The following is a 25207-nucleotide window of genomic DNA, read 5'->3' as shown; positions in this document are numbered from 1 at the left end:
TAAGTACTTGCGGATAACTGAAGGAATTAAGCCATCTTTATAGTAATTTATTTATGTTTATTTTTTAATAGTACTGGGGATGGGACCAAGGGCCTCATTCTTGGTAGATGAACACTCTACCATTAAGCTACACTCTTAGCCTTTAGTAATATCTTTTAGAAAACAATGTGGGGGCTGGAGAAATGGTTCAGAGGTTAAGAGCCCTTGGGATTCTTGCAGAGGACCCAGGTTTAATTCCCTGGACCCAAGTCCAAACCAACCTAAGTTGACAACTGCCTGTAACTCCAGCTCCAGGAGATCCAATGTTCTCTTCTGTACTCTCAAGGTACGTGTGCTCATGTGTGTGTCATGAGCATGCACACACACAGACTACACAGATGTAATTTATAAATAAATCTTGTTAAAAATAATTTGGCATTTACTGGTGACTAGTTAAGACTTTTGTGGGATCATTAATTACTGTCTTAAGCACGAACTACTTAATGAGAGCAAGCTGGTAGTTTTATCACTATCTAGACAGTTTTGTTTAAAAATTTTTTTTTACTTTTTATTATTTATTTATACTTATTTATTTTTTCTGTGTTTGCACTATAGTACATGTGTGGAGGTCAGAGGACAACAGTGGGAATTGGCCCCTTTTAATTTTTATGTAGAGGAAACGTTTGCTTCCTAGTCACACATGATATTTTACCTCAAGGCTGTTAAATACATTGTGTCCTTATAAGGCAGCATGAGCAAAAGGATGTGGATAGTTCAGGCATTCCTCAGGCCCACTGTTCAGAAGATGATCCTGTAATGAACCATTGTTTCTACGGGACAACCCATTGCCATTAGGAGATACAGTTTCAAAGAACTGGAAAATCTAATTACTGTGCTTTGGATCTAAAAGGTTCCTCCAAAGGTCCCTACAGTAGAGGCTTGTGCTCCCCAGGGAGGAAGTATGAGAGCAAATAGAACCTTTAATAGATGGGGCCTATTAGGAGGTTGTTACAGTGTGAATCTACAATGTCCCTCAGAGGTTCAAGGTTTGCAGGCTGCGTCCCCAGCTTGTGGTCTTATTTTGAAGGCGGTGGAGTCTGCAGAAAGTGGAGCTTGGCTTGTGGAAGTAGGTGTCTAGAAGTCGGTCATTGAGGATTGTAGCTGCCCAGGTTCTGGACCTGCTTCCTCTGCTTCCTGGGCTGTGCTATGCCAACAGCTACTGTCCAGTCAACAGCAATACCATGTGCTCTTGCCGGCATTGATGGCGCTGCTCCGACCGCCATATCTCTTTAGGGTGATGGACTGAAATCTCTCAGAAATCATCAGCCAAAACAAACCTTTTGCTCCATCTGTTGCGTCTGCCAGGCAATTTGTCACAGCAACAAGCAAAGTAACTAGCACGAACCCTCTGAGGGTGAGCTCTTAAAACGAGGTCTGGGGCGCCAATACCTTCTCTTTCTCTCTTTTACTTTCTATCCTTGAGCTGAATAACTTTGTTCTGCCATACATTCCTGCCATGCTGTGATACCACAGGCTCAAAGTAACAATGTTGCCAACCACAGACGAAAAAGTTTCAATACTTAGTGAGTCAGACATTTTCCTTTTATAAATGAATTATCGAGAGCATTTGTTATAATGATGGAAAGCTAACACACTGTCCTAGCAAAGAAAAATATTTTTTCTTCTAATATCATTCCTTGATACAGTTCTCTAGGTTTTTATTCTGGCCTCAGCCATTCCAGCATCTGAACAAGAGGTTGGAATAAAGTACCACATCTATTAATTATAAATTATTTTACAATATTTTGTACCCTCTGCCTGATTTTTTCTTTATGTTCTACAATGTTTGGGGCTTTTTTTTATTTGAGGGAGGCCCCAGTCAAGCTATCAGATCGATTTTTCCATTTCTCTCATTCTCAAGAATGACAGGTACTTGTGACATCATCCCCGGGTCTGAGTTTTGCCTTGGTACTTGTTACTGCTGTATTATTCTTCGTTAAATTTCTCATTGAAAAGCACATCGCTGATGGCACAGTATTTCTTCCCCTTGTAAATGCTGATACTGCTATCCTCTGGGTCAGAGAGAGGTCACGGTCTATTCTGAAGCATAATCGCTGGCTCCAGCATCTGACTGCGAGTTTAATTAGTTCCCCGGTACTGGTGCGGAGACACTGAGCCCTGGTGCAGAGATAGTGAACCCTGCCACTGAACAGGGCCTGCAGAGAGTGTCTGTTCTCGTCCTTTACCTCCTGGCATGCGGTTTCCAAGCCATCTGAGAGGATGCCTGCTAGAACTGAAGTGTGCACTTGCAAGTTCCTCAGGGACTACAGTCCCACAGTCTCTGTCTGATTTTGGAATTCACAAGCTTGATAATTGAGAGTTTTCCCTTTGGTCTGTATAAAATCAATCCCCCTTTAAAAATATAGTTCTCTTTAATTTGCTTATCTTTAAGAAGCAAAACAGTCGACACAAACCTCTGCAGGAAAATGTTTTCTGTGCTTCAAGGTTATAGTCAACTCATTTGATTCTTCTCTTCTTTTCCGGTTTGATAATAAGGCAATGATCAATCGATAATTGGTAGTTTCTTTTACATTATTATGGGGTATGTTAGGACAGTGTTTGCTCAAAGTGCACAAACTTGACTATGAAGATTCTACTTTTATTTTAAGTTGTGTGTATATATGCATGTGTGAGCTTGGTTTGTGCACGTGAGTGCAGTGCCCCAGGAAGACAGAAGAAGGAGTCAGAGCCCTTGGAACTGGAGTTAGAGGCGGTTGTGATCTACCCCAGCTCAGGTCCACTGCGAGAGCAATGCACACTCTTATCCACTGTGTCAATTCCTTAGCCCCACAAACATTTCTTTCATTAATTTAATTTAATTGAGTTTTGGTTTTTGTGTTATGTCTTGTTACATAGCCCAGACTGGTCTTGCATTCATTATCTTTCTGTTTCAGACTCCTGAGTTCCGACATTACAGTTTTGTACTACTAAGTCTTATATTAATAATTTTTAACAGACTTAAGATATCTTGATTGAGGGAGCCATTATGGGCCTAGTGAAAAACCTGGTACTAGGGAAATTCCCAGCAATCCATAAGGATGACCCCAGCAAAACCCCTAAGCAATAGTGGAGAGGGGGCCTGAACTGGCCTTTCCCTGTAATTAGATTGATGACTACCTTAGTTATCATCATAGAACCTTCATCCAGCAGCTGATGGAAACAGATGCAGAGATCCACCGCTAAGCACTGTACTGTGTTCCCAGAGTCCAGTCCTAGAGAGGGAGGAGCCATAATATGAGCAAAGGGGTCAAGATCATAATGGGGATTCCTACAGAAATAGCTGATCTGAGCTAGTGGGAGCTCTCTGACTCTGGAATGACAGTGGAGGAACCTGCATAGGACCCAACTTCGTCCTCTAAATATGGGTGACAGGTGTATGTCTGGGGCAGTCTGTGGGGCAACCGGCAGGGGGATCAGGATTTATCCCTAGTGCTCGAACTGGTTTTTTGGAGTTCATTCTTTTTGGAAGGGTCCCTTGCTCAGCCTTGGTCCTGCCTCAAAGTGATGTGCCAGACTTTGTTGACTCCCATGGGAAGCCTTGCCCTCTCTGAGGAGTGGGTAGGGAGAATGTGGGTGGAGCAAGAGGAGGAACTGGGATTGGTATGTAAAATGATAAAAGATTATTTTTTAAAAAAACGTAAAAATTATACATGTTAATAAAGTACATTGTGACACTTTGATATGTATATACAATGTACAATGTTTAAGTCAGTTTAAGCATTTTTGTCCTTTTAAACTTTCATCAGTTATTTATGGTAAAAATATTCAGAATTCTTTCTCAGCTTTAAAATATATAATGCATAGTCTCTATAGTCTACAGTATGAATCTACAGTCACCTTCTTGTGGGAACTCCTTGCTTCTATATAATTTTACCTTAACATTTACTGATCAACCCCTCCTGCCTGGTACTTACTCCAGCTTGTGGTAACCGCTGTTGTATGCTCAATTTGTGTGTGTGTGTGTGTGTGTTTGTGCATGCATGTGTGTGTGTGCAGCTGGGGCAGGAGAGGAGGAGGTTCGTGGAGGGAATGGGACAAGTGGTAGGTGCAGAGGTCAATGCGGAGTGCCTTCTTAGTTGATCTCATCTTTATTTTTGGAAACAGGATCTCTCGCTGAACCTGGAGCTCAACAATCTGGTCCGACCGACTGGCCATCCATCCTTAGTGACCCTTTTCTCTCTCTGTCTCCCCATGGCTGAAATTTTAAGCACATGTCACTGTGCTGGGCATTTTACAGGACTGACTGGAATCTGGGCTCAGTTCCTCACTCTTGTGCAGCAAGTGATTCATGTACAGAATTGTCTCCTCGGTCCTAGACTGTTTTTGAGACAGGATCTTGCTGTGTAGCTCTAGGTCAGCCATAAATTCATGATTGTCCTAGAGTTCTGTGAGTACAGGCATGTGCCATTAAGCTCGGTCTCTATATGCTGTAAGATTTCAAAGAGAGCTCAGTGACTATATAGCACCAGATGCTTAGCAGAGAGGTTTGCACAATACATGTTAGCCGTTGTTACTGCTGTTTGTCAGGCATTGTGTAAGAAAAGACATTGTTAACACACCTGGTTTTCCTAAACTTAAAAACAATCTAGGGCTGGCAGTGCAGTTGAGTGGCAGAGTGCTTGCTTGGCTTACAGAGGCCCTAGGTTCCTTACAGGTAGCACAAAGGAAATGGGGAAATCCTTAGAAGCCAGGCAGGTCAGCAGACAGCCTGTCTTCTTGGCTGAGGGAGAGACGGACAATTCCAGCTCCTGGTTCTCTGAGGGAGTTTCCGTGCCACACAAAGAACAGGACAAAGCAGAGTGTAGGCAGAAGCCGCTGTGCTGGGCGAACAGCATTATCCATTTCTACCTTCACAGGGCCACTGTGCAGAGGAAAAATCCAGGGAATAAGCAGGCACTCACGCAAGCAAACAATGTATGATGCCATAAATACATAAGGTGTTATGAAAGAGTATAAGGGGATATAAAATGGCAAAATGTGGTGGGTGGATGGAGTGATGTTTGGGCAAAACCTTGAATGGGGCTATGCTATATATGGGCAAAGACTCTTCCAGGCAGAGAAAATGGCAAGCTGCAAAGACTGGAGGCAGGAATGTGGGTAGGGGAAGTTGATGATAGAATAATAAGTTGGGGAATGGTGGTAGATGAAGTCGGCCGGGGGAGGGAGGGTGTCAGTCAGGGACCAGATCATGGAGGTCTTGTGAACAATAGTAGGTGTGTCAGTTAACACAAAGCTAGAACCATTAAAGAATACGAAACCTCAACTGAGAAAATGCCCGATCAGAGTGGCCTGTAGGCAAGCCTATGGGGCATTTTCTTGATTGATGTGGAAGGGTCAAGTCCACTGTGGGCAGTGCCCTCCCTGGGCAGATAGTCCTGGGTTGAACAGAAAAGCAAGCTGCGTGAGCCATGGACAACAGCCAGCAAGCAGCAAGGTGCATGAGCCATGGACAATAAGCCAGCAAGCACAGTCTTCCATGGGCTTCTTCTTCAGTTCCTGCCTCTAGGTTCTTGTCTTGAGTTCCTGCCCTGAATTCTCTTCATGGTAGGCTAAAACTGAAAACCAAAATAAACCCTTTCCTCCCCAAGTTGCTTTTGGTCATAGTGTTTTATTACAGAAATGGAAACTCTAACAAAAACACCATCTTTGGACACATATCTGATGACTGAAGAGACATCTTTATTGTCTAGAGATGCCAAATGAATGTAATTTAAGCTCCCTCCTAGCATGAAGCTGTTCATGTGGGACAGTTGAATGTCTTACAACTGAATGTCCCACATGTCAACTGCAAGGTTCCAATAGTCAGCCTGAGGCTCCATGACCTATATGGTCCAGCCTGTGCTGTTGGGTAGTCACTTCTGTTGTATTCTATTGTATTTGCTGCAAGTGGATCACTTGAGGTGATGTAGACCCAAACTCTCAATCTGTCATGTTTTCAAACTATCACATAAAATAAATATTTAAAGCTTTAATTCTTTTGTCTTTAAAAGATTAAGGATTTATTTTGGATCACAGTTTCAGAGGTTTCTGTCCATAGTCACTTGACTTTCATGGCCCAGAGGGCAGAGTGGAACAGGGATGTTTACTTCATGGTAGCCAGGAACAAAGGAAGGAAAGGGGAGGAAGGAAGGGAGGAAAGAAGGAAGGAGAGGGGGGAATATGCTGGCCACAAAATATAACCCTCCAAAGCACACTCAAAGTAGCCTAATTCTGCCAACCGGACTCCACCTCCTAGAATTTCTATCACTTTCCAAAAGTCCATTAGCTATGAAGCCATCAGTTAATAAATGTACCCATTGGTGAGGTCGGATCTCGTATCACACGATGACTTTTGAACACTGCTGGGAGCCAGATCTTCAACAGATAAGTCTTTGGCAGACGCTGTATCCAGAATTTTACCAAGTTAATGGAGCTCAGCCAGTGACTGGGCATAAGGAGGAGGGAGGACTTGGACTACCTGGGCTAGTCCAGTGTTTGGTGATCAAGAAGGTGAGGAGGTCCCAGGAAAGAGACCAAGAAAGACTGAGATGGGAAATCTGAGTGCAGAAGCCATGTGAAGAAAAGTGCTCCAATTGAGAAGCAGTATCGGTGCCATCGAATACTGTTCAGAAGTCAGTTGGGGGGAATGAGGATGGGCCATTGCTCAGATCTGTGGAAGTCACTGGTTACTGTGCCCAGAGTTTCCGCAGTGTAGTAACCAGATCCTTCAACTCTCACCTCGCTGGGTGTCAGCACCTAGGTTCCTGCCGCACCTCTTCCACCCCACCTCAGTACCAAGAGGAAAGGCATTGCTTTGATTCTCTCACCACACAGGAGCCTGTGTTCCCAAAGTTCCCTGCTTCCCATTATCTTTTCAGCAGTCAAACTTACTAAGTAGCTCTGACAGAGGGCACTATCTGTATTATGTTTGACCATAAGTAGTTCTAAAAATTCTGTCTGTAGGAGAGCTTGTTTATGTAGAGGTTTTAATGAGAGATGAAACGATAGTGCAAAACGGGCAAGATCTGCTGACAAGCCATGGGAAATATTAGTTTGTGAACCCAAGTTAACCAAATACACACACATGCACACACACACACACACGCATGCATGCACATGCGCGTGCACAAAAGAGACAGAGAGACAGAGACAAAGCAGAGAGGCAGACAGATAAAAACAAAATAAATGTTAAATAGAAGAACTGCTCCCATTAAAACCATGATAATTAAAAGTCTACAAAGTAGCTGGTTAGAAATGGAGCCATTTTTAAAATCAATTTTTAATTTTGAGTTTTCATTATTGTTGCTGGGAACTGAATTCTGTCAAGCATATACTCGAGTGACACCCTAGTCCCTTAAATTTTTTCCCTTATACAGTGTGCATTCTTGTGGGGGTATGTGCGTGTGTGTGTGCGCGCGCGCGCGTGCGAACACTCGCCTCAGATTGACATTTGTGTCTTCCTCCATTCTTCACTTTAGTTTTGAGATAGGATCTGGAGGAGATCAGTTTGGCTAGACTAGTTGGCCAGCGAGCCCCAGGAATCCTCCTGTCTCCACCTCCCAAGAGTAGCCTCACTGGGCTTTACACATGGCTTTCGAGGATCAACATTAACGCTCAAACCCTGGGACAAAGCTGTGCTCTGACTTCCACACGTGTGCCTTTGCACTCACCCACCCTTCCACTAATGGTAAAAAGTAAAAAAAAAAAATAGTTTTAAAAGCAAGCAAGCATTAATTAGATAAGGCTCTCTCTTTTCTTCTCCTTCAAATGGTGGAACTTTGCCGTTGATGTTACTGATTTGCTACTGCTTTTTGTCTTCAGAGAACAAAAGGATCTGAAGGGGAAATAGTAAATTAACTTCAATGCTTCTATACAGTTGTTTTTTAATATTGAAAACAATGTTTTAAATAAAATTACACTACTTTCCCTCCTCCCTTTTTCCCCTCCAGCCCCTTCCATGCCCTCTTCCCATTCTCAAGTTGATAACTTCTTTTCTTTGTACACACATGCACACACACACACACACACACATTGCTGAGTCTCTTTCTTCTGTTTGTGTGTATATTTGGGAACTGACAACTCTGCAGTGGACAACCACTATTAGGTGCTTGTCCCCAGGAGAGGCTAATTCTCCCCGAAGTCATTAGTTGCCTGTAGTTCTCTGCCTAGGGGTGGGACTCCACAAAACTTTCTCCCTTCGATGTTAACATGTCCAATAATATTGCTTTTGTTCCAGGCTTGTTTATGTAGCCATTTCTAGGGGAGAAATGTTTCACAACAGGAGAAATGTCTTGATATTTTGGCTCTTACAATCTTTCTGTCCCCCTCTTCCTAGGTGTTTCCTGAGTCACAGCTGCAGGAGCTATGACGTAGATGTATCCATGGGTTCTGGGATCTCCACAATGCATTGGTCTCTGCATTGTGTCTAGTTGTGGTTTTCTGTGAGAGTCTCCATTCACTATAAAGAGAGTTTCTTTTGGGAGGGGTGCTGGCCACACTTATCCAGGAAAGGCTGCTAATGCCCAAAGAGGGTTCAAGGGCACAGGTCTACAACTAGGTTTGTGGGTTTACAGTTGGCAGAGGGTTGACAGACTATAGTTACTGTAGGTAGAGACTGCCCTTTCATGCCTGGCTGCCCAAACCTGAATAATCACACAGAAACTATTAGTTACAAAACTGCTTGATTGATAGCTTAGGCATATTCCTACCTACCTCTTACATCTTAAATTAACCTATTTCTATTAATATGTGTATCACCATGAGGCTGTGACCTACCAGTAAGGGTTCTGGTGTCTGTCTCATTCAGCAACTACATGGTGTCTCCTTGACTCCACCTACTCTATCTTTGTTCAGTTTTCCTGCCTGGCTTTGCTCTGCTAAGCTGAAACAGCTTCTTTATTAACCAATGGTAATAAAACATATTCACAGCATACAGAGGGGAATCCCACATCAAGTTACTTCCTGGTATTTGCTGAAGATTTGTTCTAGGATTCTCTCGTCAATCCAGCCCTCATCTCATCACAATTCAAGATCGTTCAAGTTCCTTATATAGTACTTGTATATAACTTACACATGTCCTTGTATATACTTTCCAACATCTCTAGATTATTTTAAATAGCTAATATAATATAAATGCTGTGCAATTAGTTATTATACTGAGTTGTTTCCAGAATACCGACAAACATCAAAGTGCTTATGTTGTTAGTATATTTTCTATCTGTGGTTGGTTGACACTGAAGACATAAACCTTCAAATATGGAATTCTGACTTTACATTAAGTCCTACTACGCGTGAACCTCGCTTTTGACTGGTCATTATTAACGTATGTGCTCCATGTATGCAGGTGCACGTTTGTGTGAAGATTGTAAAGGCTCACTGGCATGGAACTTGCCAAGTAGGCTAGTCTGGCAAACCAGCGAGCCCCAGGGAGCTCTCAGACTTTGCCTCCCTTCTGCAGAGATTCCAAGTGTCTATGGTTGTCCTAGCTTTTTATATGCATTCTGGGGACCTGAACGCAAGCCCTCACGTTTGCATGGCACTACTCTGTCTACAGAGCTAGCTCCCCAGGCCCTGTTCTCCATTATTGAAACTATATTTATTCCCGAGTAAGATGTACTAAGCATACGACTGGTTGTTATAAATATTAATTGGTACATGACTTTTTTTTTTATTCTAAGCCCTGAATTGGAGAATTAATTGGAAAGCTTACATTGGGGACCATTTAATCACTTCTGTCCTTTTTTAACCACTCTATAGTCTGTCTTCTGTCTTTTCTTTTCTGAATGGTAGGGTTAATTCTCAACATCTTCATAAAACTCTCTGGTTACTTCAACAGTCCTGGGTGTGTGTTGTGGTACATGTTTAACTCTGGATTCTTAAGCTGAATTTCACAAAGACCTTCCCCCAGGCTCTTTTCCCAAAGAGCGCCCTGCCAGACAGCCTGCGTCTTGCTGTGGCACTTCAAGGGCTGCACTAGCACCACTGGGGCTGCCCCTTTCTTTGGCTTGAGCTCAGTTTCATTAACAAGCACGTTCACACTTCAACTGGAACATTTAAAATAACACCCACACAATGTGTTTAGTGTTTGGTTAATTATTAAGTCTCCAAGCTTGAATTATTCAAGCAAAATTGATTGGGTTCAACCTTCTTCCTTCTCTTTGTGCTTAAAAAAAAAAAATCTCCCCTCTACTCTCTAAATAATTTGGAAAGGTTTTTAATAAGTTTCAATACCCTGGTCTGTGGGTGGTACCCATGTGCTAATAGAATAGGTAGAGAGGACAGACAGCTTGAATCTTTTGTTAAAAACTGTGTTTAGGGCTGGCGGGTGGCTCAGTGGGCAGTGTGGTTACCACCCTGTATTCCAAGTCCTATAAAAATAGCATCTGCAATTTATACATTCCTACTATCAGTTAAACATTTAAAGAGAGCTGACAGGTTTTACCTTCCTCTCTTAATTATTTTTAGACTTTAAAAAATTATACTTTAAGCTAGATCGTGGTGGCACACGCCTTTAGTCCCAGCATTCAGGAGGCAGAAACAGGCGGCTCTCTGTGAGTTCAAGGCCAGTCTGGTCTACAAGAGCTAGTAGTCCCAAGACAGGCTCCAAAGTTACAGAAAAACCCTGCCTTGAAAAAGCAAAAGCAAAAATTGCACTTCGTTTTATATGTGCATGCCACTGTAGGAGTGTGGAGGTCAGAGGTCAGTGAGTGAAAATTTGATTCCTTCTTTCTTCTTCTCCTCCTCTTCCTCTTCTTCTTCTTTGGTTTTTCAAGACAGGGTTTCTTTGTGTAGCTTTGGAGTCTGTCCTGGAATTTGCGCTATAGACCAGGCTGGCTTTGAACTCACAGAGATCCGCCTGCCTCTGCCTCCCAAGTGCTGGGATTAAAGATGCGTGTCACCACTGCCTGGTGGATTCTCTACTTCTATCTTGTTGGTCCGGAGGTGGAACCCAGGTTGTCAGGCTTGGTATCAGGTGCTTTTCTTGTTGAACCCTCTGGACTGTGTGTGCTCTTCTTTATTACTTACTCTTATGGGCAAATTGTTCAAAATGTGGCGACTTCATCCTAAAAACTTGGTGGCTGAAGAACATGTCTGGACCTAGATAATTACAGAGAGTATAAAACTGTCCTTCACTATGAAACACTTTCCTTAAAACATGTAAAAAAAGTGTACACACCAATGACAATGACATAACACTAATGACTGATATCAAATAAAATTATCTAGTTTAGAATTACATTTCATGTTTACAGTTTCGTTACTTGTACAATTACAGAATAGACACATCTAAAGATGTCATGGCTGGAGACGATTAGCCTTTTGTCTGAACCTATTTAAATACCACTCATGTCAAGAACACATTGAAAATAATGCTGTCCTTATTCATACTAGGCAAGAATGATTTGGAAAGTCGAAATTTCAGGAAAGAATCTCACTATTCTGTGAATCACGGCAACTTTACCTCAGCCATCATGTCTAGGCCTTCATTTCTAATTCTTCCTCTGCGTTTGTATTACTGAGATGTACAAATGAATCATTACAAGCATTGCCATGGAAAAGGGGTGTGGGGGAAGGAATATAAAATAATCACGTTTTGGAAGACGATCACAGATGGCAGTGTGGCGGGGGGGGGGGGTAAACAGAAATGCTATGACCCAGTTTAGCTGGATCAAAAGTAGCATCTTCCACGAGTATTTTGGAGGGAAGTCTCTCTCAAAAACCAATAAACCCTGAAAGAGCTCCACAGGCAGCAGGTGCTTTTGCTGCATTGTGCTTCTGGGTTGCAGAGTGGCTATGCGCATACCTGAAAGTGTGCTGAGGGAGGGGCTGTTTGTTTGATGACAGTGGTGAACAGTCCCCGGTAGGCTGTAACCTTGCCTGAAGAATTATAGGCGTGATCTAGTATATTTCCGGAGGAGAAAACGCCAGGCTTCACATTGGGAAACTTTGGGGAATCAGAATTGGGAATCTCTCTCCTTTGAGATCACGTATGCACGACCTGGATGGTGGAGCAGAACGGGCTCTTATCATCTTTTAAAGCCTGGGAAATGACACAAGTGAAGTCAATTAGGAACCCAAGAAATAGGACTCCGGAGCGTGGGAAAGCCGAATGGGGGCAGGGTGGGCAGGTAAACAGTTTTCTTAGAGAGGTTGGAAGCCGAGGGTACCCGGGAAGGACGGGCAGCTTCTCCGCAGACGTGGAAGGAGCCCGGTTGGGGATTGGTCCGTAGACACCTCGAGGACCCGGGACGGCGGCGAGGCAGCGTGGCGCAGTTCCCAGCCCGAGCCTCGCCGGGACATCCCGTCGCACCCCGGAGTCCTCGGGGCTCCCGGTTTCCCTCGCTGCTGCAGCCGCAGCGCCACGAGCGAGGCCGTCGCCCTCCCGCGGGTCCCCGGTTCGGCTGGGCCGCAGCGCGCCGCTCGGCTCCGCGCGGGCTCGGGGGGGCGGGGCGCACCGCCATTTTGGATCCGGACGGTCCGCGAGCCTCCGCCTGCGCGCCGCGGCGCCGGGAGCGGCCTCGCGGAGCCCAGGGCGCGGGCGCGGGCGCGGGCGCGAGCGGCGCGGGAGGGAGGGCGGGCGGGGGAGGGAGGGAGAGAGGCTGGCAGAGGAGGAAGGGAGTGGTTGGGAACCGGGCTGCGGCAGCCTCCGGTCTCCTCAGCGGCGGCAGCGCCCTCCTCCTCCCGCGCCTCCGCCGCCGGCGTTCGTCAGGAAAGATGCCCTCAGCCCAGGGCTGTGAAGAAGGGACCGGAGCCGCCGCCCGAAGCGCCGCCACCGCGGCTGTCGCCCGCGTCCTTTGAATTCGTCAGCGCAGCCCCTTCACCGAGGGGCGGCGGCGGCGGCGGGCGCGGGGCGCGAGCGGGAGTCCGGGCGCTGCTCCCGGCGGCACGGCGCGGCCCCACAGCGGCCTCCGGCATGGAGCCGGCTCGCGCGACCCAGTAGCCGCCGCCCCCAGAGCCCGGCGCCAGAGCCGCCCGCAGTCCACCCGCCACATCCCGGCCGCGCTGCCGGCCAGGCCCCGGGAGAAGCCGGGAGGAAGATGACGCGTCCTCGCCGCAGTCGCCAGCAAGCAGGGCTCGCCGCAGAGCCCTAGGAGAGAAAGGGCTCGGGAGCGGAGACAGCCGCTCCGGGAGCTGCCCTCCCTGCCCGCGGAGGACTCGCCCAGGCGCTCTCCGAGTGGAGGTTGGGAGCATTTGCAGCAGAAATTTGGGCTTTCCCTCCCCCTCTCCATACATTCTCTCCCTCCTCCTCCCCCTTTTCCAATTTTTCTTCTTCCCGGGAAGTGGATTGCCGATGCCGAGAGGACTTTATTCATTAATGATGCAACCGGATTCGTTTCAGGATTATGTTGCACGAATTGAATTTTGAATGAAGGAGTTTTTTTTTGAAAGAAGTGTTGACTCTTTAGTTCGTTGTACTTTTAATTATTATTTTATTTAAGCATACAATTTAATTGTATTATTCTCTTACAAATATTAAATCTATATTTTATGGAAACTTACCCTCAAGATATATATGTTTATGGGTGAAATCGAAGACGCTTCCGTTAAGTGAGGTGACTGGCGTGTTGGATGTTTAATTCAGCACCGGCATTGCATGACAGTTGTTGAAATAACAAGTGGTTTATTTTTTAAAACCACACCTTTAAAATTTTAGGCTCAGATAGTGACAGTAGACATCGTAAGGGCAATTGAGAGAAAGCCAGCAGCAGCAGTCGAAGCAGCCATGTCCGGAGAAGTGCGTTTGAGGCAGTTGGAGCAGTTTATTTTGGATGGGCCAGCGCAGACCAATGGGCAGTGCTTCAGTGTGGAGACTCTACTGGACATACTCATCTGTCTCTATGATGAATGCAATAATTCCCCGTTGAGAAGAGAGAAGAACATTCTTGAATATCTAGAATGGGGTAAGTTTTTTTTTAACTCTTAATGTGTAGCTGGCATGAGCATTATTAATTATGATGAAGAAATATGCATATATACATAACAAAAGAACAAACGCCAGTTAGTTAAGACTTTTCTCCCCTAGTTTTGGTGACTTTTTGCCAGGAGTAAAGCTGTGTGTCTTTGTTGTCTTGGTGTGTGGCCTCGCTGTTTGTGGACTCCCTGTGTTTTCGGGCAGCGGTAAGAGCTTTAAAACAAATGCTGGGGCTAGCAGAGGTGGATTACTGAGCGCAGTTGTCTGGTGCATGGCAGTGCAACAGCCATTCAGTGGGAAGGTATTTGTTGGTTGAGACATTCCTTCCTAGGCTTTGGAAATCGCTGGGGATGGGAGGAGATGTTGAAGTCTGCTTATTTTAGGACAGCAGGACTGTGGAGGTGGTGATCTGTGGGTTTAATTTCATCTCTATATAGCACAAGCAAGGGCAACTACTAAACATGGACTTTCTAAAAATTACTAGGTTCCTGAGATGAAATAATAAAAGTGTTTCGTGTGTGTGCGCGCTCGTACGTGTGTGTGTGTGTGTGTGTGTGTGTACAGACAGTAGTTGGAGAATTTTTGGAGGCAGCTCCACTTGAGTTAGATTTTACTCTAAACTGAACTTGCATTTACTGAGAGTTTGGGCTCCCCGTCTTCTAAGTGTAGATGTGACCCGGATGACCCGTAGTAGGACTGGATCAGTGATGCCAGCAAGTGCTGCATGTGACCTTCAAGCCAGAAGGCTTGGCTGAAGTGTTGTGCCTCTGATGTCACTCACTTGGATGAAGGAGTCTGACATCTAGCAGTCTGTCATTGCCCAGCCTGGTAGTGAGTGGTACGGCAGCCCTGGAAGGATTTTGGCCATCTAGAATTGTGCGCTGTTGAAATACTTTTAGTTAGCTAAATCATTTTTATATTGAAGATCTTTGTTCCCAAGTAAAGCTTTATTTTCTGAAGTAAAAATTAAGTGCCCATTGTTGTTTTGGTTTTCAAATTAATTCAAAATTTGTCTCTTAGGTCAACCCCCAATTTAAGAATGACCACACAAAGCAATTTTAATTCTCAATTTACCAGTGTTTGAAGATTGATTGCTCGCAGCTTGATGTTGCAAGGTTAAAAAGATGTGTAAATGTGCATGGAATGATTTTACAAAACAGCTGGCCGGCATCGTGCTGCTAATGTAAGAAATCTTAGCCATTTTTTCAGGCAGCTTCTCTCTTGAGAGTAGAGACTTTGCTGTTGGTGCGGCTTTGTCTGCGGCTACCTGCCTTTTGATGTGTAGGATTCAGTGCTTGAGGAAGCAGATGGAATTTTACACCCAGTGTTTCATAAACTTAGGAATTCTGTACTGTTTCTTTTTTGAAGACTTAAAAGGTTTCAGTACTCTTAGGGTTGGAATTTGAGTCCTTGAATTATGGCCCCTTAGTGATACTCTAGTCTGTGATTATGATTGTCATTTAATATCCTTTTCATTTGCAAAACAGTAGGAGAACTCTTTGTATGTCCCAGTGGCAAGTATAAGTTAAATAGTGTACAGAGAAAGCTGTATATGCTGATTTCCTGTTATATAGTAGTTTTATGCCGTGGAATATTTTGTCATGTTATTAAAATAACCTGTGTATCTTCCATTAAGTATCTTTTCTTGGATGTTGTTTTCTTATGTTTATGAACACTTTGTAAACACATACATTTTTATTTACACCAGAAAGTTAAACAAAAGCCAAGTGTTTGCTGCATTTACTATAGTATATTTTTTTGAGAGATGATCATAATATGTAGCTCAGTGTGGTCTTGAGATGCTATGTAACATTACTGGTGTGCACCACCATGTGCCGGTAATGCAGTGCTGGGGACTGAACCAAAGGCTTTATTCACGCTAGGCAAGCACTGAGTTCCAGTCCCAGTCCACATTCCCTGTATTCTTAGTAATAATTTCATGTCTTACCTTTTTAGTTGTCTGATATATAGTCTCATAAACCGTCACTGGAGTTTTAAGAAATGGTTACTTTTATTATTTTAAATTATGTATGTGTGGGTCTGTGTGTAGGTATGTGCTGTAAGTGTGAACTCTGGAGAAAGCCCCAGACATCTGATCATCCCCTTGGAGCCGGATGCTGGTGGTCGGGAGCTTCCTGATGGGTGCTGGGAATCAAACTCAGGTCCTCTAAGCCCTCTAAGCTACTGAACCATCCCTTCAAGAAAGCAGTTTAATTTTTTAAAAAAAATTATTTCATGTTTTTAGATTATAATTACATCATTTCCTCCTTTGTTTTCCTTCCTCCAACCCATTCCTTTATACTTCTTGTTCTCTTTCAAATTCATGTATTTCCAAATTCATAATTACAGCATGCTTAGTATGCATAATGTTACTTCTATGTATGCTTTCAGGGCTGAACCTTTGGTTTTGGATGACCAATTGGTGTGCTCTTTCCTGGGGAAGAGATGATGGAATTTTTAAGGAATTGTTTTGTATAGTTTGGACTCGTAAGCCTCTGACGTGTTCTTCCCTCCATAAGAATTAAAGAGTGGAGGTGTTTCAAAAGACGCGTCATATGTGGTTTCATTTACTGTCTTCAAGCTCTTGGGGATTTTAGATGAAGGATATAGTATCTTTTCACTAAAGTATTGCAACGAATCATTCCTTCTTCATTTATTAGTCTGTCACTACATTTTGGGAAATGTTCTATTTCATTTCATTTGCAAAAGTGTAAGAATATCTAGATTATATAGGTTAGGTTTTAAGATTGTGAAGTGACTTCAATTTAATTTCTTAATCAATTTTTGGGGATGAAAATTTACAGGAATATCATTAAGGTTAAATTTGACAATTTAAATTTATTTTAAGATGTCATCTTTGGTTTGATTTTAATAATTCAAAGTATTGTCTTTAGCTCTTTAAAGACACAGTAATTGAAATAGCATAATATAGTTGAATATTCCATATTACTTGCTAAATATTTGTGTTTGGTATTTGCATTAATGGAAATACTACCTCGGCACTCCATATTTTTATAAGGGGATGATTGGTTACTTTTAAATATGTAGTCAAGAGCCTGTGTGTATTTCGCTTCCATCAATTTCACTGATTCCTCGTTATGGTTGATTTCATCTCTGTAGTGGTACAGTTAATATTTTGTTATTAACAGTCCTCAGTAAGAAAACCGACTATCCGAGTCAGGCATGCTGTTTTTCTTTTATCACATTTCTTGGTTTTGGTGCTGATGACTTGAAGGAGAAAAGTAGGAGCAGCAGAGAGGAAGAAGGATTAAGTTGGCGAATGCTAGCCCAAGAGGATAACCTAAGACCTAAGACCATAGGTCACTTCCGAGTTTAATAGTGTATATTATTTTCTAGTTACAGCCAACAATATTTGAAAAGCTTTCTTTCCTTTGATTTTATGTTGTTAAAAAGATATCTATTATAGTCAGTAATATTTGAAAGCCTTCTTTGATTTTTTTAAGTTGTTGGAAAGATTATGGTTTCTATGTTTGTTTATATAATAGTTTTGATTGCTGTAGTAGGACTCTTAAGTTATAGCGGAGCTATAGAAGTAAAGTAGTTGTGACATTATAAACTAGCTTGTTAGTGGTGACTAGTACATTTATTGCTCATTAATTTGGTTTCCCTCTGCTTTGAAATGGGGAATTTGAATATTAATAAATTTATTTAAAAGGATGTAGGATAGTATTACTCAAAAGGAACTGGCAGCTTTCTCTGTATGCTGTATGTGGATTACTTTTCTATGCTTTCTGATCCTGATTTTATAACATTCCATGTAAGTTTTCTTTTTTTTTTTTTTTGGTTTTTTGAGACAGAGTTTCTCTGTGGTTTTGGAGCCTGTCTGGAACTAGCTCTTGTAGACCAGGCTGGTCTCGAACTCACAGAGATCTGCCTGTCTCTGCCTCCCGAGTGCTGGGATTAAAGGCATGCGCCACCACCGCCCGGCGTAAGTTTTCATTATATAACAGTTTTATAGCTTAATTCACATTTTATGCTAAACCCAGAGAATAATCTGATTATTAAACTTATTCCTAGGACAGGTCAACAGGTATTATGGTATAAACATTTCCTTTTGTTAGAGTTGTTTTAAAGTTTAGTATCATTTTTTTCTTATGTGAGTTGGAATAGTGATGGCTTGATTGGAAGGAATTGAATTGTTTCTAGGATACTTTATTTATTCTTTGTGTCTGCTTTTCCTCACTGTTAAGTTATTTTGTGTAGAATTATCTATCACACAGAATTAAGATAATCATTGAATACAGATGATTAAATTTATTTTAAAATATCTTCATTTGGGATCATTGTAAATGCATTGAAAATGTAGGTATGAAACACTTGCTTCCTTTACACTAGACATGTCCTGTTCTGTTTTAAGAATGCATGTGGTTTAGCTGAGGCAGTGCTGACACCTGAGGAACACACTGGGAACATAGTAAGTGGTAGGAGCTGCTGTACCATTTCCTCCCTTCCTCCCCTCTCTCTCTCCTTCCCTTCTCCCTGAGGTAGTTACCAATAATATTGGTTACTGCGCCATCTTGAAGTATGGATTACTTGGTTAATAAGTGACTTAAAGCAATATTGCTTTGTGAGTGAGAACAGTATATCAAGATTAATATTTTAAGAATTTTAGAAGTACTTCATATGGAAACGTAAGGCATATCTTATTGTAGAATTGTGAAAATAAATATGTAATATGTTGGAAATTTTATGAACTATCCCATAAATCTTAGGACGTGGTTGCTCTTCCCCAGTAAGCCCAGTCTATCCCTTGGTAAAGAACTGAACTTGGTGCAGTTTTAGTATGCTACTCAAAGGTTTTCTTGTCTGGTAGACTTAGGGCCAGGAAGTTGTATGTAAAGTTTGTTCTTTTTTATCCTGTTGGTTGTGATAGTTTCAAAAATCAAACCAACATTTAAAAGTTAGACTAAAATAGAAAACAGTCAAGTTCATTATACGCAGAAAGAGGAAATAATGTTATGTGAATCATTTATGTTGTTTTGTATTTCTTACTCTTACATCTTATAGATTGAGACCAAAGGAGTTTGGAATGTTGTGTGATGAAGATATGTATGTTAGCTAATAATGAAAATATCAGAGGCATGTTTCCATTTTCAGAAAGTACATGTAGTAGATTCAGGACAACAAATAGATAATTTACCGAAGGGGAATGTGCACAGGGACAAGATGTGGGAAAGGGAGATGGAGAGGCAAAGGGGAGCTTGCGGGGAGAGGAATGAATAAGTGAGAAGGAGTGAGAGCGACTGCATTGTGTTCCAGCGTTGTTACTTCAATCTGACTGAATGATTGGGTATTTTTAATTTAGAGGAATATACTGGATATAAGAATTAACCTCAATCTTTTGTGTTTTTTAAAAATGGTTATAGCCTCTTTTATTTTTCTTTTGTGGCAGTGATTAATTGCCCTTGATTGTCAGAAGTATATTAGTGTCTTGGCTAGTTTTTCCTATTCCAGGTGAATGCTTGAGAATTTGCCAGCTTTCTCATTTTTGTCCCTTGCAGACTATCAGTGAAAATGATTTCGTGTTTTCAGTATTGAAGACTCTGAATTGCTCAGCTGTTTTTGTAGGAGTCTGCCTAAGTTAAATTCTTTCTTTCTTTCTTTTTTTATTTTTATTTTATTTTTTTTTAAATTAAAATTTCCGCCTCCTCCCCATTTCCCATTTCTCTCCCCCTCCTCCCACACATCGCCTTCCCATTCCCCTCCCTCTCTCCCCACTCCTCTCCCCCTCCCTCCACTTAATCTCCCCCTCCCTTTAGGTACTGAAGAGCAGTCCAAATTCCCTGCCCTGCAGAAAGTCCAAGGTCCTCCCACTTCTATCTAGGTCCAGGAAGGTGAGCATCCAAACAGGCTAGGCTCCCACAAAGCCAGTTCATGTATTAGGATCGAAACCTAGTGCCATTGTTCTTGGCTTCTCATCAGCCTTCATTGTCCGCCATGTTCAGAGAGTCCGGTTTCATCCCATGCTTATTCAGTCCCAGTCCAACTGGCCTTGGTGAGCTCCCAATAGATCAGTTCCACTGTCACAGTGGGTGGGTGCACCCCTCGTGGTCCTGACTTCCTTGCTCATGTTCTCCCTCCTTCTGCTCCTCATTTGGACCTTAAGAGCTCAGTCCTGTTGCTCCAAATTGGGTCTCTGTCTCTATCTCGATTCTTCACCAGATGAAGGTTCTAAGGTGATATGCAAGATATTCATCAGTATGGCTATAGGATAGGGTCATTTCAGGTTCCCTTTCCTCAGTTGCCCAAGGTACTAGCTGGGGACATTTCCCTGGAGTTAAATTCTTTCTAAAATGATTTGTTATGAATGGCCTGTACTCTTATGTATAAGCTATTCTAGAGTCAAGAATGAGTGTCCTTTGCTGTCATTGCATAGAAAACGCCCAGATGCAGGGATCTTTGTTTCTTCCTCATTGATGCTGCTCAGGGTTCCAGGGCTGCTCTTCTCTCAAGCTCCTCACACTTTGCTGGACAATTTTCATTCCTTTTATGGGGCAGTAGGTGAGAATGGCTAGCCTCCATTTGATCAGCCTCTCATCTGGTGGTCTTGGATCTGCCACTGGGATAGAGCTGCATTGGTTTTCATCAGAACAGGAAGCACATGAACCTGGCTCCTCATTCTCAATACTCTGTTGAAATCTTCCTCATGAACTATTTGCTTCTATTTTGGAATCCGGGCTTTTTCACCTGGTTTTCTTCTCTAGTTTCAAAGTGTGTCTTATAAATGGGCTGTTACTAAGTACTGTGTGTGTGTGTGTGTGTGTGTGTATGAATGTGCACACAGGCTTGTAAGTTTGGAAAATTATTACAGGCACAACTTAAGTAAAATATTGCAGGTAATCCTTGAATTTACAAGGTTTATCAGATTATAGAATTGTCATTTTGAAGAGTATCTGTGGGGTAAATGGCAATCATATTCTAATGCATATTCTTAGGGAAGTGTTGTTTCCTTTGTAAACTCCTTATTGGAGTTGGAGAGAAATTTTGAGAAACTTGTGGTTTAGAAGGAGAATCTAACTTTGAGGAAGTTATATGTTACTTAGTGCCTGTAGTCTTAAATGTTTGTGTGTGAAAGCCATATGACCTGAGAGATAAAATTAATCGTGGTGGAGTAGTGATGATGTTGAGTTACATCTATGGGCAGTATCATGATGAACCTGTGATGTTTCTGTGCCACCCTTGTTCTAATTTGAGCTTTCTCCCCCTGTAGTGGCATTTTTACCACTTTAAATACAGAAATTCTCACTTTAATTTTATAGCTTCAGTTGCTTTCATTTGAACCTGTTACAAACTGTTTTGTGTCTGAAAAGATTTTGTTCATTACAACGTTTAGGAAGAAAATGCCTTGAACTCATGCAATTTCATAATCCGTTGTGTTTTATTTTTTCCCTAGGGTAACAGTGTTTTAGCTAAGTGGTTGGTTTCTGTCATCTCAATTGTGTGGGAACTTCTATTATTATGGATACTGGTGTATACGTTTTATGTGTCAGCATCTCTTTGTTTATATGTATTATAAAGAAAGCAGACAATCTCTCCTTTTAATAAAGGAGAAACCATGTATAACTGGTGCTATTTTGGCAGCGTGTGAACAGTTAGAACATTGTGATTGCTGTAAAGTTTTATTCTGAGTTATATACCATGGCAGATAATAATACTGGAGGACAGTTCAACTTGATAGTTTAAAAACAAGAGCTTTGGATTTAAACTGAATCCTTTAATTATTGGCTGGGTTGTGTAGGCAAGTTGCTTAACCTCTTGAATCTATGTATCAGCTCTAAAGAAATGGACATTATCACAATATTTACCAAAAGATGAAAGCCAGTTTGGAAGTTTTTCTCATGATTTAGAGTTTATTTTGTTGATTTCAGTCCCACTTTGATTTTTTTTTTTCATTTTTGATACAGGGTCTCATGGAGTCCTTGAGCTTAATATGGCCTTGAGCTTCTGATTCTCTTGTTTCTACTTCCCAAGTGCTAGGATTAGAGTTGTGCATTATCATGTCTGGTTCCTGTGGTGCTGGGAATTGAACCCAGGAACTTGTGTATGCTAGGCAAGCAATTTACCCACTGAGTTACATCCCTTGCTTCCATTCTGATTTTTAAATTTCTATTCTATTTAGCCTTAAAACGAAGGAACAATAAAATGCCACTTTGGGGATTAAGTTCTAGTTAAGTGTATAACGATACTAATGAAAGTATATAAATAAATTCACTTTACTGTCAATCATTTGCATCTTCTTGAAAATATCTTGTTAAGTTATTGTTGTTACTTTTAAATTTTATTGAATGTGCATGCATGTTTTGCCTGTATGCATTTCTGTGCACTATGTACATGTCTGGTGCCCACAGAGTCTAGAGGAAGGCTTCAGACCCTCTAAAATTATATTTATTGATGGTGTCTTTCTTTGCATGACTATGCAAACAGTCTTAGGCATTATTTTAGGATACTTTGTATTAGATGTTTTGTTCTTTTTAGCTAAGAAATTTGGGGGCTAAATATTAAACTAATACACAGTCTTTCCACTACCAGTAACAGCTATTATGTAGTGACTCGTTACACTTTATTTTTGTATTTTTATGGCTTCAGTCTGCAAATTAGTGGTAGAGTTCTAAACCTCAACTCAGAAGCTTAAAAATTTTTATTGATGTGTTGTTCACATAGTACCTTTTATGGACTAAAATTATGCAGCACCCGCAGATTCATGTGGTCTTTCAGTAAGTATGAAGAAAATGAACACTTTCCACAAGGATTTCCTAAACTGCATTTCAAGAGACATACTGAATATTCCACAAATTATGGGTTAATTGGATGTGTAAGGCCGGGGAATAGTGCTTTGATACATGCCTTTTTACAAAGCACATTATCAGAGAAAAAGTTTCTAAAAGTTCTGAACAGAAACCTTAACTTTGTTGTGTAAAGTTGGCCCACATTATTTTAACTGTGGAACTGTGAGAGGAACACTGACTGAATTTGGGACATTGTGGCCACATTAGGAAAATACAGGCAATGTCCAGAGTCTTTAAGCAGGTTACGTAAAAGCATATTAAAAAATATTGTCACAGTGTACTCAGAGCACAAGCACAGGTGAGAGTTTGGCTCATTTATGTCATCTGGAAACCAGTGTAGCCAGATTTAAGTTAGGGTGGGATTCAGCCCTGGACAGGAGGCTCTCACCTGTGTTGGGAAATTCGTACATGCAGCTTCTGGTTTGAAGAGTTGTTTCTTCTAACATAGTGAATTTTTTGTTTTTGTTTTTTCTTTTTTTTTTTTCCTTCAGTAAAGCATGGTCATGTTCTATTCACTGGTACAGAGAAACTGTAAAGTAGAACAAAGCTAATTGGATTTTATGAGAAGTTTGTAAAAGTGGTATAATTGTCCAGTGATAGCAAGAATCTTGTCCTTAAGTGTCAGCACTTACTAGGGGTGGCTAATACCCCAAGTTAACCCATATATGGTGAAAAGCAGTCAGCCCTACTTAGAAAAAAATTCTTGCTTGGTGTGACTAAATCCTCATTTTGAAATTGCATCGTGAACTCCCTGTGGTTTTGTCCTGACCAAAAAGTACCATAAAGAGAGAGACATTTAAAAGCAGACTAAGAGCTCAGGTATATGGCGAACTTTGCATATTAATGTGGCACCGGAAAGCATTCTATATGGTATGCTTACATCTTCTTAGCGTTTATGGTTAGAACTACAGTATTTGGAAGATTAGCATAATTTCTTTTACTGACTTAAAAACTGCATGCCTTTGTAATGTGTCACCATTTCTGACAGATGCTAAGCTAACAGCTTCTTCCAGAATTGTGTTGTTGTGGTAGTTGCTTGAAATTGTGACTGATGCGATCATTATATGGTTTCTTTTGCCTTGGTTACTGTGAGGTTGCACCGGTTAAGTGCTGGATGAGTTAATCCCAGGTTTATTCTGTTTCTGTGCACCTGGCTTAATTTATTTGTATTAAACTTGTAAATATGGATTTGTATATTCCAGGGTCTTACTGTTTGCACTTAGTTTTTCTTTCAAATGCCAAGTAGCCTTTAACACATATGTGTCTTTACTTTGAAAATATGAGGTTCTTATACATCCCAGAATTTAATAAAACACATGCAAATTTATACATGATTTTTAAAATTATGTTAACATGCTTAATATCCTTCAGACTATGGAAAACTTCTCAGGATATCTTTATTTAAACTTATTACCATGGCACATACTTTTTCTTTCTTGTATTTTTGAGATATGGTCTACCTCTATAGTTCAGATTGGTCTTGAGTTGTGCTTCTTCTGTCTCCTGAGTGCTAAAATTACAGGTATATATACCCAGTCACAACTTTTTTATACTTCTTATCTATAACATATATTTAACTTTAAAAATATTTTTTAAAGGGCTGGAGAGATGGCTCAGCGGTTAAGAGTATTGCCTGCTCTTCCAAAGGTCCTGAGTTCAATTCCCAGCAACCACATGGTGGCTCACAACCATTTGTAATGAGGTCTGGTGTCCTCTTCTGGCCAGCAGGCATATACACAGACAGAATATTGTATACATAATAAATAAATAAATATTTTAAAAAATATTTTTTAAAAATTGAAATAACCACAATGTATAGAAAAATACAAGTATAGTATACTTTTTTATCCTGAACCCTGAGAATAATTTATCTACTGATGTCCATTCCTTCCCAGTGTGTTTGTATATATATATATATATCTACATACTTTTATATAACTATAATGCAGCTGTTAAAATCAAGAAATTAGCATTGATGAGATACTGTCATCTGACTTTTAGAACTTTATTTGAGTTTTATCAGTTGCTGTAATCATTTTGTTACAGCAGAAGAATTCAGTCTGGAATCCTGTGTCAGATGTGAATATTTTATTTTGCAGTGTTGGTTGAGCCAGGTCTTTAGGTTTTCCTTGACTTTCTCAACTTTGGCTCTTTTAAAGATTGCAGGTTATTTGCAGTAACTCTCTATTTGAATTTTCCTCACAGTTAGGTTAGACAAAACTTTGGCAGTATCACGGAAATGATGCTTTGTTCTTTTGGTTGCAGTCCCATCAAATGAGGCACAGACTCCATACCGCCTTATTACTTGTTACGCTGGCACTGGCAGGGTTTCTCCACTGTAGTTATTCTTTGGGTGGGTGTGGTGGCACATACCTGTAATCCTGGCACTAAAGGGGCTGAGGTAGGAGGATCCTGAGTGAAAGGTCTGCTGGCCTATATAAGTGAGTTTGAGGAAGGCAAGGGCAACATA

The 25207-nt window shown here is 41.5% G+C and overlaps 1 protein-coding gene across 18 annotated transcripts in view; it reads left to right on the top strand.

Annotated features, from left to right (window-relative positions):
* Window positions 1–12636: 12636 nt before the first annotated feature.
* Cdc42bpa (CDC42 binding protein kinase alpha) overlaps window positions 12637–25207 on the top strand; it is a 257942-nt gene continuing 245371 nt past the window's right edge. For all 18 annotated transcript variants that reach the window (XM_057769503.1, XM_057769501.1, XM_057769494.1 and 15 more), the window contains exon 1: window positions 12637–13919. In XM_057769503.1, the coding sequence (XP_057625486.1) occupies window positions 13742–13919 (178 nt within the window). In that variant the 5' untranslated portion in view covers window positions 12637–13741. The remainder of the gene's footprint in view (window positions 13920–25207) is intronic.

The sequence above is a fragment of the Chionomys nivalis genome, chromosome 5 (genome assembly GCF_950005125.1).
Source record: "Chionomys nivalis chromosome 5, mChiNiv1.1, whole genome shotgun sequence".
Lineage (NCBI taxonomy): Eukaryota > Metazoa > Chordata > Mammalia > Rodentia > Cricetidae > Chionomys > Chionomys nivalis.
Note: the sequence above shows the minus strand (reverse complement) of the source record. Positions and strands in the feature narration are given on the sequence as shown.